Below are 17,094 nucleotides of genomic sequence, written 5' to 3'. Positions count from 1 at the left end.
GCGTATATTTTTTCCAATTCATTTTCGTGACCTAGGCGCTACAGCCAGTCCCGGGGCTCGTAGGTGACCTGGGAAATGCAGCCAGTCCCGCGGCTCGTAGGCGACCTGGGGACTGCAGCTAGACCCGGGCTCACAGGTGACCTGGGAACTGCAGCTATACTGCAGCTATACCCGGGGCTATACCCGCGGCTCGTAGGCGACCTGGGGACTGCAGCTAGACCCGGGCTCACAGGTGACCTGGGAACTGCAGCTATACCCGGGGCTCGCAAGCGACCTGGGCGCTACAGCTAGACCTGGGGCTCGCAGGCGACCTGGGAACTGCAGCTAGTCCTGGGGACTCGAGGGATCTGGGAACTGCAGCCAGTCCCGGGGCATGCAGGCGACCTGGAAACTGCAGAAAACGAATTGAAAAACACGTGAAAACTATGTATTATTAGTACGTATTATTGCTAATTTAGTTAGTATGTATTATTATTACCTCCATTTATTATCTATCGCGATAGATGTGGCCCGCCATCCGCTCATAAACATGGGTCCTGGCCCCCATGCAAAAAAGGTTGCCGACCCCTGGTCTATACACTTCAGAATTCATTATGCTACTACCTCAGCAGTTGCGGAAGGTCGACTGGCTGTCATTCCAACAGGAGATCGAAGACTCCATCCCCAGCATTCCATCACACCCCAACAACTATACCATGTTCATAGAACTGCTGAAAAGGTCAGCCAGGCGACATATACCAAGAGGATGCCAGACCGAGTACATCCCCGGGCTGTCGGAAACATCCAGCGATCTACTGAAAGCCTACCACAGGGCATACCACGAGGACCCTTTCTCCTCCACCACCATGGAACTCGGAGAGATCCTGTTGAACACAGTCGGGGAGGACCGAAGGCAAGTCTGGAAGGAGTTGATAGAAAACACCAACATGACCATTAACAGCAGGAAGGCATGGGCCACAATCCGCCGCCTCGGTGAAGACCATACCACACTGCCCACGCTCACAGCAGTCACAGCAAACTCAGTTGCAGCACAGCTGGTGGCAAACGGTCGTAGCCAAAACCGGCGCAGACCCACAGGAGAATACCGCCGGACAGCGGTAACAGACCGCCTACAACCAGCCAGCGCTCTCACCAAGCCCTTCGACCTAGAAGAACTCGAAGCTGCAATGAGCATGCTGAAACCTGGGAAAGCAGCAGGAATCGATGATGTACTGACGGAAATGATACAGCACCTTGGACCTAAAGCAAAGACCTGGCTCCTAGCAATGCTGAACTCATGCATGGCACAGAAAACAACCCCACCTGTATGGAGAAAGGCCAAGACTGTCGCAATTCCCAAACCTGGAAAGGACCCATCATCCCCAAAGAGCTACAGACCCATTTCCCTCCTCTGCATCACCTACAAGCTCTACGAGAGGCTACTACTCCAACGCCTTATGCCACTTATAGACTCCAAGCTTACTAAAGATCAAGCTGGCTTCCACCCTGGCCGCTCCTGTGCCGGGCAGCTACTGAACCTCACCCAACACATTGAGGACGGTTTTGAGTGCAAACTCATCACCGGAGCAGCTTTCATAGACCTCACCGCTGCCTACGACACTGTCCAGCACCGCTTCATGATCAGGAAACTTTTTGACATGACTGGTGACCTCGACCTGTGCCAAGTCATCAAAAGCCTTCTCAACAACAGGCGCTTCTTCGTTCAACTAAACGACAAGAAGAGCAAATGGAAAGCCCAAAAGAATGGCCTACCACAAGGCAGCGTACTGGCCCCCCTCCTCTTCAAAATCTACACCAACGACCAACCACTTCCCCCACGATGCCGCCGCTTCATCTATGCTGATGACCTCTGCATCACCACCCAACAGGAGAACTTCCAGAAGATCGAGTCTGTCCTGGATAGCGCCCTCCAAGAGATGACAACCTACTACAATAACAACCACTTGAAACCCAACCCATCAAAAACTCAATTATGCAGCTTCCATCTTAAAAATCGAGATGCAGGAAAACAACTGAGCATCTCATGGGATGGCCACAAACTCTCCAACCACTTCCACCCCGTGTACCTCGGAGTCACACTCGACAGGACACTCTCTTTCAAAACCCACCTTCAGAACACCAAAGCCAAGGTCAACACTCGCAACAACATCCTGCGCAAACTGGTAAACTCAAAGTGGGGCGCTGATCCACCAACCATCCGTGCAACTGCCCTAGCCCTGTGCTTCTCCACAGCTGAATACGCATGCTCAAGCTGGAGCCGCTCCCACCACACCAAACTGGTTGACACAGCCCTCAACGACACCTGCCGCATTATCACGGGATGCATAAAGACAACGCCAGTCCGTGCCTCTACGCCCTAGCTGGTATTGCCCCCCCCCCATATCAGACGATCCATCGTCGCCCAAGACGAGCGGAGAGCACAGGAGATCGATACCAGGCACCCAGCTGCACGGACACACAGCACCTCCACCCCGACTGAAATCCAGAGCCAGTTTCTTGCAGACAGTCCCACCTCTCCAGACAACCAAAGAAACAGCAAGGACCAACATCTGGAAAGACGAATGGAACCAGCTCAACACACGAGCCCACGACTGGATGGAGAGAGGAATCACTCCGACTGAATGCCTTGCCAGCGGACACGACCTCCCATGGACAACCTGGAAGACCCTCAACAGATTACGAGTGGAGCAGGGGAGGTGCAAAGCACTTATGAAAGCATGGAACTACCAGGCAGAAGACACATGCAGCTGTGGAGCAGTACAGACAATGTCCCACCTACTGGAGTGTGACGATGCCCCGCAGTGCAGCCCCCAGGACCTGGCTGAACCGACCTGACCAGCTGTGACCTGCGCCAGATACTGGCAGAACGACATCTGAGATTGCAACGGACTCGAAGAAGAAGCAGTTGTGAGCCGGTACCTTCAGCAGCCAATCCTACCCAGGTAATAACACTCCCACCACCGTTTCACAGATGAGGTGGTATGCTTTGGATCTTGGGCAGTTCCTTCTCTCCTCCATACTTTGATCTTGCCATCAGTCTGATACAAGTTAATCTTCGTCTCCTCTCTCCACGAGACCTTTTTCCATTACTGTGATGGGTTTATTAAGTACTTCTTGGCAAACTGTAACCCGGCCATCCTATTTTTGTGGCTAACCAGTGGTTTCCATCTTGCAGTGTAGCCACTGTATTTCTGTTCATGAAGTCTTCTGTGGACAGTGGTCATTGACAAACCCACTCCTGAAGAGTGTTTCTCATCTGTCGGACATGTGTTTGGGGATTTTTCTTTATTATAGAGAGAATTCATCTGTCATCAGCTGTGGAGGTCTTCCTTGGCCTGCCAGTCCCTTTGCGATTAGTAAGCTCACCAGTGCTCTTTCTTCTCAATTATGTTCCAAACGGTTGATTTTGGTAAGTCTAAGGTTTGGCTGATGTCTCTAACAGTTTTATTCTTGTTTCTGAGTCACATAATGGCTTATTTGACTTTCATTGGCACAACTTTGGTCCTCATGTTGATAAACAGCATTAAAAGTTTCCAAATGTGAACGAAAGACTGTCGGAAAGACTAGGTGCTGAGAGCTCTCTTGTAAGGAGAGCAATTACAATTACTGTGAAGCCATGTGTCCCAAACATTATGCTGCCCTGAAATGGGGGACTATGTATAAACATAGTTGTAATTTCTACATGGTGAAACCAAAATTTATAAAAATGGCCTTTTATAAAATCTGACAATGTGCACTTTAACTACATGTGAATTTTTCTATTACAGATCTCAAATTGTGGAGTACAGAGGCAAATAAATAAATGATGGGTCTTTGTCCCAAACATTATGGAAGGAACTGTATGTGAACAGTTGCTCATATTCCCTGTTTTCTGCTGTTAAGAACAAATGGCTATGCTTTGGTTTCAACGTTATCAATGTTTTCAAAAACATAATTGTTGGCACCAATAAACTGCATGGAAAATAAAACATCAACAAGCATCAGTCTGAAGAAGGGTTTCGGCCGGAAACATTGCCTATTTCCTTCGCTCCATAGATGCTGCCTCACCCGCTGAGTTTCTCCAGCATTTTTGTCTACCTTTGATTTTCCAGTATCTGCAGTTCCTTCTTAAAATTCAACAAGCCAAGCTTCTATTCAATCTAAGCAAAAATTGGTCTCATTAGTCAAAAGATCATGACCAGAATTTCTGTGTTTCTAGAATTTGCCATGAATTTATTAATTGGGAAAATTGTGGGGATTTAATGATAGACTAAGACTCAATTCCAGAATGCATTTTTTTCAAGAAAGTAGCTGCTGCTGATGGTATCCTAATTGTTTTAAACACAACCAAAGACCCCATGGACCAAAGAATTTCAGATATTCCGTCACGTGTAACGTTAAGGATTGAAATTTGAATTGCAGTTGTGCTGGAGATTTGGATTAATAAACTAACTGTAATCTACTGATATTGGAAATCATATGTTTGCATGCATTTAAGTTAGCCTTTATTTAAAAGACACCGCTTTCACAATGATAAATTAAAATACTGGCAATGGAAGAAAAAGATTCTGGCTCTGATTGTTTGCTGCCTTGGTTTTAGTTTTAGAGATACAGCACAGAAACAGGCCCTTTGGCCCACCGAGTCTGCACCGACCAGTGATCCCTGCACATTAACACTATCCTACACAAATTAGGGACAATTTACATTAAACCAAGCAGATTAACCTACAAACCTGTACACCTTTGGAATGTGGGTGGAAACATCATTTGCACATCCACTCTATCCAGTCCTTTTATTATTCGGTCAATTACAATGATACCCCCACCCCCCATCCTTCTAAACTCCAACGACTATAGGCCCAGTACCTTCAAGCGCTGATCGTATGTTAACCCAACCATTCCTGGAATCATTATTGTAAACCTCCTCTGGACCCTTTCCAACACCAACACATCCACAGACTCCTCTGTCAGGCTTCTCAAGTTTGCGGCGACACAACCCTGATTGGACTGATCCTGGATGGGGAGGAATCTGCCTCCAGACAGGAAGTGATACAGCTGGCATCCTGGTGCCATCGCACCAACCTGGAGCTCAATGCTCTTAAGACAGTGGAATTGATTGTAGACTTTAGGAGAACCCCCCTCCCCCCACTCACCATCTGTCACATCTGTGGAGTCATTTAAGTTCCTTGGAACCATCATCTCCAGGGTCCTTAAATGGGAGGTCACCATCGACTCCACAGCCAAATAGGTCCAACAGAGGATGTACTTCCTGTGGCAGCTGAGAAAACATAATCTGCCACAGGCAATGATGGTCCAGTGTTATACGGCCATCATAGAGTCTGTCCTCACCTTCTCCATCCTGGTCTGGTTTGGCTCAGCCCACCTAGCATGACATCCGGAGGCTGCAGCGCATTGTTCGATCAGCTGAGAAGGTTGTTGGCTATAACCTTCCCCCCCCCCCCATCGACAAACTGTACACTGCAAGGGCCAGGAAGAGAGCAGGTAAGATCATCTCTGACCCCTCTCACCCTGGCCATAAACTCGTTGAAGCACTTCCCTCTGGAAGGCGACTCCAGTCTGCCAAAGCTGCCAGTCAGACATAAAAACAGCTTTTTTCCATGAGCAGTAGCTCTACTCAACAGCCGAAAGTCTGTAGCTCCTTTTGCTCTGGCATTTTATTTCATTCTTCACGTATAAATTATAATGTTTTATTTTTAATTGTCTACTGTATATCATATTGTTACTTGTGAGCAAAGCACCAAGGCAAATTCCTTGTATGTATACATACTTGACTAAAAAAATGTATTCAATTCAATTCAGTTCTGTCTCTGATATGGGGCCCAAAATTGCTCACAATACTCCAAATGCAGTCTGACCAGTGCCTTATAAAGCCTCAGCATTACATCCCTGTTTTTGTATTCTAGCCGCCTCAAAATAAATACTGGCATTGCATTTGCCTTCCTTACTACCAATTATTATCTAAATGGAGTCAAGTTGGGAAAAGGGGAAGTACAACAGGATCTGAGGGTCCTTGTTCATCAATCAATGAAAGTAACGTGCAGGTACAGCAGGCAGTGAAGATAGCAAATGGCATGTTGGCCTTCATAACAAGAGGAGTTGAGTATAGGAGCAAAGAGGTCCTTCTGCAGTTGTACAGGGCCCTAATGAGACTGCACCTGGAGTATTGTGTGCAGTTTTGGTCTCCCAATTTGTGGAAGGACATTCTTGCTGTTGAGGGAGTGCAGCGCAGGTTCACCAGGTTACTTCCCGGGATGGCGGGACTGTCATATGTTGATAGAATGGAGCGGCTGGGCTTGTATACTCTTGAATTTAGAAGGATGATAGGGCATCTTATTGAAACATATAAGATTATTAAGGGTTTGGACACGCTAGAGGCAGGAAACATGTTCCCGATGTTGGGGGAGTCCAGAACCAGGGACCACAGTTTAAGAATAAGGGGTAGGCCATTTAGAATGGAGATGAGGTAAAACTTTTTCACACACAGAGTTGTCTGTCTCAGAGGGCAGTGGAGGCTGGCTCTCTGGATGCTTTCAAGAGAGAGCTAGACAGAGCTCTTAAAGATAGCGGAGTCAAGGGATATGGGGAGAAGGCAGGAACAGGGTACTGATTGTGGATGATCAGCCATGATCACATTGAATGGCATTGCTAGCTCGAAGGACCGAATGGCCTATTCCTACACCTATTGTCTATTGTCTATTATTTCGACTTGCAAATTAACTTTTTGGAAATCCTACACCAGGACTCCCAAGTCCCTTTGCACCTCCAATTTCAGAATTCTCTCAACGATTTAGAAAATAGTCTACATCTTTATTCCTGCCACCAAAATGCATGACTTCACACTATGCAATGCTGTATTCCATCTGCCACTTCTCAGCCCACTCCCAACATGTCCAGTCCTTCTGTGCAGATCCTGCTTTTTCTATACCACCTGCCCCTCCACCTATCTTCATATCAAGCGCAAACCTGGCCAAAGCCTTCAATTCCCTCATCCAAATCATTGATGTACATTGTGATGTGTTCAAAGCACCCTGCGGAACACTGCTAGTCACTGGCAGACAACCAGATAAAGCCCCCTTTATTGCGACTTAGCCTTCTGCCATCCAGTCAACCTGCTATCCATGCTAGTATCTTCTCTCTGATACCACAAGCTCATGTTCCTCAGCAACCTCGGGTGTAGCACATTATCAGCGTCCTGAAAATCCGGGTAAACCACATTCACTGACTCTTTTGTCTATCCTGCTGTTTACTTCCTCAAATAATTCCAACAGGTTCATCAAGCAAAATATCCTTTTCATGAAACCATGCTGACCACCCTATTTTATTGTGTGCTTCTAAGTATTCAGAAACGTCATCTTTTGGACTCTAAAATCTTACCAACCACTAAAGTCGCGCTAACTTTTCTATAGTTTCCATTCTTCTGCTTCGCTCCTTTCTTGAACAGTGGAGTAATATTTGCAATTTTCCAATCATCTGGAACCATCACTGACTAGTGATTCTTGAAAGATCATAACTAATGCCTGCACAATCTCTAAACCCACCTCTTTCAGAACCTGGGGTGCAGTCAATCCAGTCCAAATGACTTCTCCACCTTCAGACCTATCAACGTCCCAAACACCTTCTTCTTAGTAATATCTACTCCACTAACTTCCACCCCCTGACTCTTGAATTTTCGGCATGTTGCTGGTGTCTTCCACTGTGAAGACTGATGCAAAAAAACTTATTCAATTAATCTGTAATTTCTTTATTCTCCATTATCAATTCTTCAGCATCATTTTTTAGTGGTCCAAAGCCCACACTTGCCTCTTTCATACTCTTTATATATCTGAAGAAACTTTTGCTATCCTCTTTTATATTATTGGCTAGCTTACTTTCATATTTCATCTTTTCTCCCTACATTGCCTTTTTAGTTACCTTCTGTTTTTTTTTTTTAATCCTTCCCAATCCTCCATCTTCCCACTCATCTTTGCAATGTTAATCCTTCTCTTTTAGTTTTATGCTGTTTTTGACTTCACTTGTCGCCTCATTCTCCCATTAGAATCTTTCTTCTTCTTTGGAATGAAAAGATCTCGCATCTTCCGAATTGTTCCCAGAAATACCTTCCATTGCTATTCCACTGTCATTCCTGCTAGGGTTCCTTTCCAAACAACTTTAGCCAGTCCATCCCTCATACCTCGGTAGTCACCTTTGCTCATCAAGAATACGGATGTATCCGATTTCATCTTTTCCTCTCAATTTGCAGGTTAAATTTTATCATATTATGGTGACTACCTCCTATTGCTTCCCCTCCGTAAACAAATCTGGTTCATTACACAATACCAAATCCAGAATTACCTTTTCCCTGGTAGGCTCAACTACAAGCTTGTCTAAGAAACCAGTCATAGGCACTCTACAAATTCCCTCTCTTGGGATCCAGTACCAATTTACCTTTCCAGTCTACCTGCATATCAAAATGACCACTGTAACATTGCCTTTCTCACATGCCTATTGTATCTCCTGATGTAATTTATATCCTACTTCCTGGCTACTGTTTGGTTGCCTGTAAATAATTTTCATCAGGGTATTTTACCCTTTCTCAGCTCTATCCCCGAGGATTCTATATCTTCTGATCCTGTGTCACCCCTTGATAAGGACTTAATTTAATTCCTTTCCAGAAGAGCTACCCCACCCCCTCTGGCCACCTGTCTGTCTTTTCGATAGGACATGTAACCTTGGATATTCAGCTCCCAGCTCAGATGCTCTCTCAGCCACATTTTGGTAAAGCCCACAACATCGTACCTACCAATTCCTAATTGGGCTATAAGATTATCCACTTTATTCGGTACTCCATGTGCATTCAAATATAACAGTTTAGTTCAGTATTCATCGCCGCTCTTCTCACATTGGTACCAATTTTACCTGACCTTTGTCTCTTATCCCTTCTTAAACTTTCTGTCCTATTACTTGTGGAGGATTCAGTAACCTCTCCTACACTCCTTCCCTTTAACTTCATCCATACATTTCCAATTTGTTGACCCTACCCTCCCCACTATTTAGTTTAAAGCCCTATCTACGGCCCTGGTTGTGAGGCTTGCCAGGACCCTGATCCCAGCTGGGTTCCAGTGTAGTTTGTCCCTTCAGAATTTCCTTCAACTTCATCTTTTCATTGGCTTTCTCAAACATCTGACATCAAGTCTAAATATACACATGAGTGCCACTTTTTAACCCGTACCCACCATAACTGAAAAGGTTAGTTATCAATTAAATGAAATATTGTTTGTCTTGTTTTGATGTCCTAACTTAATAATCGATTCATTATCTTGTATTTCTATACAAATTAGGTTGTATCAGTGCAGGACCACACTTCGATCCTTATAAAACAAATCATGGTGGACCAAATGACAAAGAAAGGTGAGCTTTTCTATGAACTTTGCATGCAAAGTAATCATTTTTGTAAGAGGTACGGCTGAATGCATTTTTAACTTCATCTAGCTAAGCAGCATTAAGGTCTATAATGCAAACATGGACATATTTATTGCCTTTTGTTTAAGATAACGGTTCATTTTAAATATTGACTTTCTTAGTTTTGGTATTGCTTTCATTTTATAATGCTGATTGCAGTACTGTGTTCGATTTGTTCCTTCTGTAGCTAGGGAAGCAGTACCTACAGAAAAATCTGAATAATAATAATGTGGCAAGTAAAATTTGCACCTCCATAAGTGGAAGGCTACCAATTGTAACATCCAGCCACCTCCGTATAACATTCAATGACACGGTGATAGGGAGACACAACAGAAATGTTGGAATCTGGAGCAACTCGGTGGGTTGAGAAGCAACAGTGGGGATAAAAGGAATAGTCAACTGAGTGGAAAGGGAAGATAGCTAGTTTATGAAGAAGAGAAGGGGAGTGGTGAAACATAAGCAAGAGATGATTGGTGGCTTCCTGACTGGGCCTAGAAACAGTGCAGGAAGCTTCCCAGGACAAGATGGTAGTGAAGGCAAGTAGCTGTAACGGTAACAAATTCTCAACAGAAGTTGAACTTGGAGCTTCAAGAGCAGGCAGTAGATTGCTTTTACATAGCATTCTACACCACATGGCCTTTCCAAGCATTGGGTTGTTTTTGTCAGATTTTACCATGTCAACATCGTTCAGTTATTGTGTTTTTTCCACTGAATTCAACGCTAACATTTGATGTTAGTATCGGTGTTCCAGATTGAATTAGAGTTATTTTAATGGCTCATTCCATAAATGGTTGTAGCACATATTTTTGATTAGGATGTAAAGAAGTAAAGATAAAACTAGACAGTACATTTCTTGTTCTATGGTAGTGTGAAGGTGATACTCCCCTGAAGTGCCTTCTGTTGTGTTAAAGTGTAATCAATTGCAAGTTAACATGGAATTAACATGAAATGCTGCAAGGTTGTAGTGAAGTCACCTTTTATGGGTTTTAGCAGGCAAAACAAAACTGAATAGATTTTTATTTATAATTCATTATAGACATGTTGGTGATCTTGGCAATGTGGTGGCTAATGACGTTGGAGTGGCCATGATTGAACTGAAGGATAAAGCTATCAGTCTATCAGGAGATATGTCCATTATTGGTCGTACACTTGTGGTAAGTATTCAAATTTGTGGACTAATAGTTGTTATGAGCTGTTATTTCATCATGTAAACTAACTGTTGCTTGATGAGAAACTAACTAGCCGTCTACTAAATTGATTGATAATAGTTGCTGTGATTTTTGTAAAATCTAATCTCTTGGATTTTTAAAATCTCCCTGTGATCAACAAATGCCTTGTGTATGGTTTATCAAGGGTGGAAGAGGTCATTGAAATGAGAAAGAAAGCGCTTGAAATGCTCCCTACCTCAAATGAAGAAGACTGCAGCATTGGCCTGTCCATTACTTTTTGTTGACTTCTATGTATAAATCAATTTACAAACTCTTTCTTTCAAGTAATGTGAGACTTTGCATTGTGGTCTGCAATATATCATTCCAAATTTAATGAAAAGAGAAAGTTAAACTGAGGAAGAACATTAAGTTAGTGTTCACAAGAATTCTGTACTTTGAGACATTTGCAATAAGTTTTGCTTTTTGCAGACCATCTTGAGTAATTAATTATTGTTGCAAAACGTGAACCTGCAATGTAAAGTATGTTGGAACAGGCCCTCTTTGTTAGTTGTGGGTTATATTTGCATGAGGAGTGAGATATTAAGCAGGGGAATTATCTTGGGTGGACCTGAAAGATACTATCGACTCAGCTTTGGAAAAGTAGCATCTCTGGAGAGAAAGAATAGGTGACCCGAAAGGTCTTTCTCTCCAGAGATGCTGTGTGTCCCGCTGAGTTACTCCAGCTTTTTGTGTCTATCTTCGGTTTAAACCAGCATCTGCAGTTCCTTCCTACCCACTATTACACAATTGTGCTTATGAATATAAGCTTACACAATCTGTAATGGCCATAAGCTACCACGTTTCCGACAGTACAAAAGACTTTGGCTGCAAAGCGTCTAGGGATTTTGAGAAGCACATTTGCTACTACTGTTTATTTCTCTCATGAGCTTAGAAATGGCCTTTCCATGTTACACTAATGTAATTTTATTTTATGAAGGTTCATGAGAAAGAAGATGACTTGGGCAAAGGAGGAAATGCAGAAAGCAGCCGAACAGGAAATGCTGGACCACGCTTAGCATGTGGTGTGATTGGAATTGCCCAGTGAATGAAATGTAATATCTCCTGGGGGTAGCGGTGTGATGAATCACTCATAATTGTTCTTAGATTGGCAAGCTAAATTTATTGGTAGCTATTAGTTTAATGTACAGCTAATTTGAATGTCAAATTATTCACTATAACGTTGAAGTATGTAATTTGATCTAAACCAGTGAATCTGCTTTAATTTTTTTTAAGTGTATTGGATTAATCGTAAATACAGAATTTGAAGGTCATATTCTGCTGGATCTTGATTGCTTGCCTCAACACTTTTTTGCTATAAAAAATGCAAGATGTACCCCTCTCGATGGAGGCACTGAACAATGCATTGTCAAATAAATCAAATAAAGTGTCCTTGACTTTCAGTATCAAAACTTTTAAAAACAACCTTATTGGGAATTGCATAGCTATCTTGAGCTTGTGTAAAAGTATTGTGGACTATAAGGTGGCATTTTTTTACTGCAAAATGCCCTGTCTAATTTTGGCTACATTATTTACTAGAAAATGTCAATTTTGAATCTTCAGTACAACATCAGGGAACATTTACTTAGTGGAGATGGTTACAAGGAAGTGTAACAGCATAATTATTATCAAGTACCTCGACCTAAAGAACAAAGCTATTGGTGTATTTATGAAAATAAATGGTGTTGCTATTCAGCTTCATTCTAATTTGTAATACCAATGACTATGACATTCTGGCAAGACCCACTATTATTGCCCATGCAAATCACATTTTATGGTGATGCCAAGCTACCTTTTTGACCATTGTGGTCCTTGTGTAAATTGCACAATTTTGATTAGTGATAATGAAGGAACATTGATTTTCTTTCTAAGTTAGGATTATGTACACTGTTCAGAATTTGTAGGCTATGTTCTCATATCCTGGATGCTGATGTCCTTTGGTTATTAAAGATTGTAGGGATGCTGTCAAAAGTGGCAAGTACTGTTGTTTTTGTACATGGAATGCATCAGTGGTGAAGATCAGGTAGGCTGTTATAGTATTTTTCCAGAGATTGGTAACAAGTTTCATTGATGAAGAGGTTTGTATCTGGACAAGTAGAAACTCTGCCAAATGCATTGTCTTCTTTACAGATTGCTCCCCCCTCTCTCTCTCTCTTTCTCTGCCAAGGGTCTCGACCCAAAATGTCACCCATTCCTTCTCTCCAGAGATGCTGCCTGTCGCACTGAATTACACCAGCTTTTTGTGTCTATCTTGGGTGATTTAAGTATTGGCCAGGATACTCTTTGGTAAACATAAAATGATCTAGATCATTTTATGTTTACCAAAGTAAACATGTAAACAAAGTAAAAAATGGTAAACATGAGTTAAATGTTTACCATTTAACTCATAAATGAGTTAGATAGAGCTCTCAGGGCTAGTGGAGTCAAGGGATATGGGGAGAAGGCAAGCACGGGTTATTGATAGGGGACGATCAGCCATGGTCACAATGTATGGCGGTGCTGGCTCGAAGGGCCGAATGGCCTCCTCGTGCACCTATTTTCTATGTTTCTATTCAGTGATAAATGATTAACATGAAATAGTACTTGTGTATACCCCAAAAAATTAGGCAGTTAATTATGACCATTGAATGTTATGAGACTTCAGTTGTAGTTGTAATGGGTGGAAGAGTTGTAGCTAAACCTGAATGTCATGTGGAGTGACTTCATTGTGTTGCAATCATTTAACGTTTCCACCTGATCATATGAAGTTTCCATCCCCGATGATGCAGCAGCGGACAATTGGCTTTTGGACTGTAGAGGAAGGTGTACAAGAATCACAGATGATAGTTCCAGGCCAATAATTTCAATGCATCAGCATTATCACCATTTTTCTTCTTAACAAATTAATCTATCCTTATTGGCTGTCACAAACATCGCCACTCTCCCCAACCACCGTTTAAGATTAAAGTGGAGTGTTTGAACTTGTTTACTGAGAGTTCTTCAGAGACTTCCTACTCAGGTTATCACTCTGTAACATGTCAGGGGTTTTAATATGCCTAATCAAAGATGATATGTTATTTCTTGAACTTGCAATGGGCATCATTGGAACAATGCAGGAAGGGAAAGAAAGAGTTCAGACGGTGGCACAGAATTCAAGTGCTGGCAAATGGGAAGCTTGGGCTGAATGGCGGTGTCTTGCGGACTGGTTAACGTGCTTTTTGTTTCTTTGACGTGGAAGAGACCATCACTAGTACTGAAGCAGTCCACGAGATTGGTGAAGAATTTACTTTACTTCCAGTTGGAATGTTTTGGTTTCTAGAGGTACAAGGACAGCTCTATTGCATCTGCAACAACTCCTCCCTTTCAAGTGCCGCCTTTATACCCCAAAAAAACAAATATTCTATTTGGTGAAGCAGCAGTTTACTTGTACTTCTAATTAAATGTTAAAATTGACACTCAATGTGTCTCCATCTATCAAGCAAATCAAATGAAGATTGGATGACTTCTCCGAATACTCCACATTATATAATACTTTCATGGATAGGATGTGCAGATCTCCAACAGATACTAATCTTTCCATTCAATCTTAAAGATAAGCATCACTCTTGGAGTTTTTCAAAGCATTGTCTTAGGCAGACTCTAAATAATTACTTAGACTCTAAGTAATGTTGGTCTAACTACTTTAGCTATTGATGCCAAGTCCATTCCAAGATGGTACACACACAGTATTAAGAGAAAGAGGTTATCCAATTTAAAAAGAATAAAATGTGTAAATACCAAATAACCTTGCAATGGTGCAGGACCTTCTAGAAAGGCAGGGGATGAAAATTGTGGTGGGATCCAGGAAGAAAGGAGTTATTTTACCAGATAAGACTATTTTATTTTTTCGGGGATACAGCTGTTTTGGTCATTATTTTTTCATAACCTGTTGCAAATGAATTGGTACAAAATGCTGGAGACTTCAGTCTGCCGAAACGTCACCTATCCATGTTCTCCATGGATGCTGCCTTGCCCGCTGAGTTTCTCCAGTATTCCGAGTTTATCTTTGGTATAAACCAGCATCTGCAGTTTATTAGTCAATTCAATTCAATTCAATTTATTGTCATTTGGTCCCCTTGAGGTCCAAGCGAAATGTCGTTTCTGCAGCCATACATTACAAGCAAATAGACCCAAGACACAACATAATTTACATAAACATCCATCACATTGCTGTGATGGAAGGCCAAAAAAACTTATCTCCACTGCACTCTTCCCCCCCCCCATGTCAGAGTCAAAGTCAAAATTATATTTGTAAAAATCGGACCAAATGGAGGAGGGTAGTAATTAATTACAATGGGAAGAATCTCATCAGCATAGCCACATGTGACTTTGCCAGGAATGGTAAGTTTATCCTTTTCTGACCCGCTGAGTTATTCCAAAACTGGACCGTGTTGACTAGCAGCTTTGCGCAGATGCGGGCGATCTTTGGTTTAGGCCAAAGATTATAGAGGAGCAAGATAGACCACTCCTCGAAAAACACGTAGTATGACGTGTGTGATTGTCGACGCCATTTTTTGAGGCATTTTATTGGGCTTCCCCCACACTGTCATGGCGTCCTTATCTAAATCAAAGATCTTATAGCAGAGATCTTTGATCTAAATCTTCACATCACTGCTCTGCTATCAATTGTTCTAATCGTAAATCTAAACGACCAGACCTGTCATTCTTTAGGTTCCCCAATAAAAAAGAAAGGTGAGAAAATATTATTATTATTTTCAGTCTATATTCTGTCGTGAAAATGTTATTTTCTGTTCTCCCATCAACGGCCATTGGGAAACTAGGTTTGTCGGTACATTAGAAAGTTATTACTTATTTTTAATAGATCTTTACTTACCATAATAATAAAGACAATTTTAATACTTCTGTACGTTTTTGGTTTTGTTCTTGTAAGGGATTGGTCTCCAAAATATGGCCCGCGGGACACATTGGGCCCAGTGACCACGAGATTTTTCGAGCTCAGATTCAAGTCCGAGAATGCGGCGGCTGTTACCCGTTATATCCCTCGAATTGTCGAGACATCACAAGCAAAGATCACAAGCCCCCCGTGAAGAAGGGTGCAATCAAATATTATACAACTCTGCTCTATCATCTTTGGGTGCAATGGTGGGCCGGGGGGTTCGGCGGCGGCGGCCGCAATCAAAGATACGAGAGGAGCTCTGGGACGGCTGCACGTTATAATGTGCTATCGTTCCACTCCCTCTCCCCCTTCTCCCTGTCCCCCTTCTCCCTCTCCCCCCTTCTCCCTCTCCCCCCTTTTCCCCTTCTCCCTCTCCCCCTTCTCCCTCTCCCCCCATCTCCCTCTCCCCCCTTCTCCCTCTCTTCTCTCGATCTCTCTCTCCCCTCTCTTCTCTCGATCTCTCTCTCCCCTCTCTTCTCTCGATCTCTCGCTGCCCTCTCTTCTCTCGATCTATCTGTCTCCCCTCTCTTCTCTCGATCTCTCTCTCCCTCTCTTCTCTCGATCTCTCTCTCTCTCCCTCTCTTCTCTCGATCTCCCTCCCTTCCCTCTCTCCCTCCCTTCCCTCTCTCCCTCCCTTACCTCTTCGTGAGAGTTGGCAGCTCTGCTATGCCTTGGGTCCAAAAGAGGATAGAAAGAAAATACTTAATGGTCTTTGTAAGAAGATTTTAATAAGCTCTTCTACATTTAAGGTAAATTGACATATTAGAGGCAAAAAGCATCTTCAATATACAGGTCTCTCCACACAACTGAAAACAATTGCATTTAAGTGATATATCATCCATTGTTCAGGCATGTAGTTATGATCATCTTTTTACTTATTAGTTAATCCTAAATGATATCTCCTGTAATTTCAGATGTCAACAGTGGGTCCAGAATACTCGTCGACAAGATCTCCTGCACCGAACTGCAGAGTATTTGTCAAATAACTGCCCTCTTATGTACATTGTGTGAAATTGTGATTTGTTAACTGCACAAAACTAATGCGGGGTGGGAGATTGCAACCTTCACGTGGTCCGCCCTGTTTCGACAAATGTAATCAACCTGGTGTGCACAGTCAAATAAGATCAAATAGTCCAAGTTGTCCTACAACTTTAGGCTGTGCACGCCATACGCAAGAAGAAGAAGAAGAAGAAGTGTCAGAACGCAGTCTGAAGAAGGCTTCCGACCTGCAATGTCACCTATTACTTTTCTCCAGAGATGCTGCCTGACCCACTGAGTTACTCTAGCATTTTGTGTCTATCTCTGTTTAGATTGGACTCGTGGGTGGAGATTGCGGCTGGTCTGGTGATCTAGAACGAGGGCCAAAGTCTCAGAATATGGGTAATGATATTTAGTAATGAGACAAGGAGCAGTTTCTTCACTCAAGGGCTGGGAATCTTGGAATTCTTGATCGCATGAGATGGTGGAAGTAGTCCTTGAAAGGAGAGATATTTTTTTTCAAATACGAAAAGGATGAAGGATAATGGAGAGAATGTG

The 17,094-nt window shown here is 42.8% G+C and overlaps 1 protein-coding gene across 2 annotated transcripts in view; it reads left to right on the top strand.

Moving 5' to 3' along the window:
* The window catches only part of LOC116980724 (superoxide dismutase [Cu-Zn]-like), a 48,785-nt gene that overhangs the window by 21,521 nt on the left and 10,170 nt on the right, over positions 1 to 17,094 (top strand). The window contains exons 3-5 of one of the 2 annotated variants that reach the window (XM_033033225.1): positions 9,318 to 9,387; positions 10,475 to 10,592; positions 11,584 to 12,068. In XM_033033225.1, the coding sequence (XP_032889116.1) occupies positions 9,318 to 9,387; positions 10,475 to 10,592; positions 11,584 to 11,691 (296 nt within the window). In that variant the 3' untranslated portion in view covers positions 11,692 to 12,068. Of the gene's footprint in view, positions 1 to 9,317; positions 9,388 to 10,474; positions 10,593 to 11,583; positions 12,069 to 17,094 lie in introns of those variants that run through there. The other variant, XM_033033226.1, reaches the window with a different exon arrangement.

Source organism: Amblyraja radiata, chromosome 14, assembly GCF_010909765.2.
Source record: "Amblyraja radiata isolate CabotCenter1 chromosome 14, sAmbRad1.1.pri, whole genome shotgun sequence".
In the NCBI taxonomy this organism is placed as follows: domain Eukaryota; kingdom Metazoa; phylum Chordata; class Chondrichthyes; order Rajiformes; family Rajidae; genus Amblyraja; species Amblyraja radiata.
The sequence above is the reverse complement of the archived record's forward strand: the minus strand, read 5'-3'. Positions and strand labels throughout refer to the sequence as shown.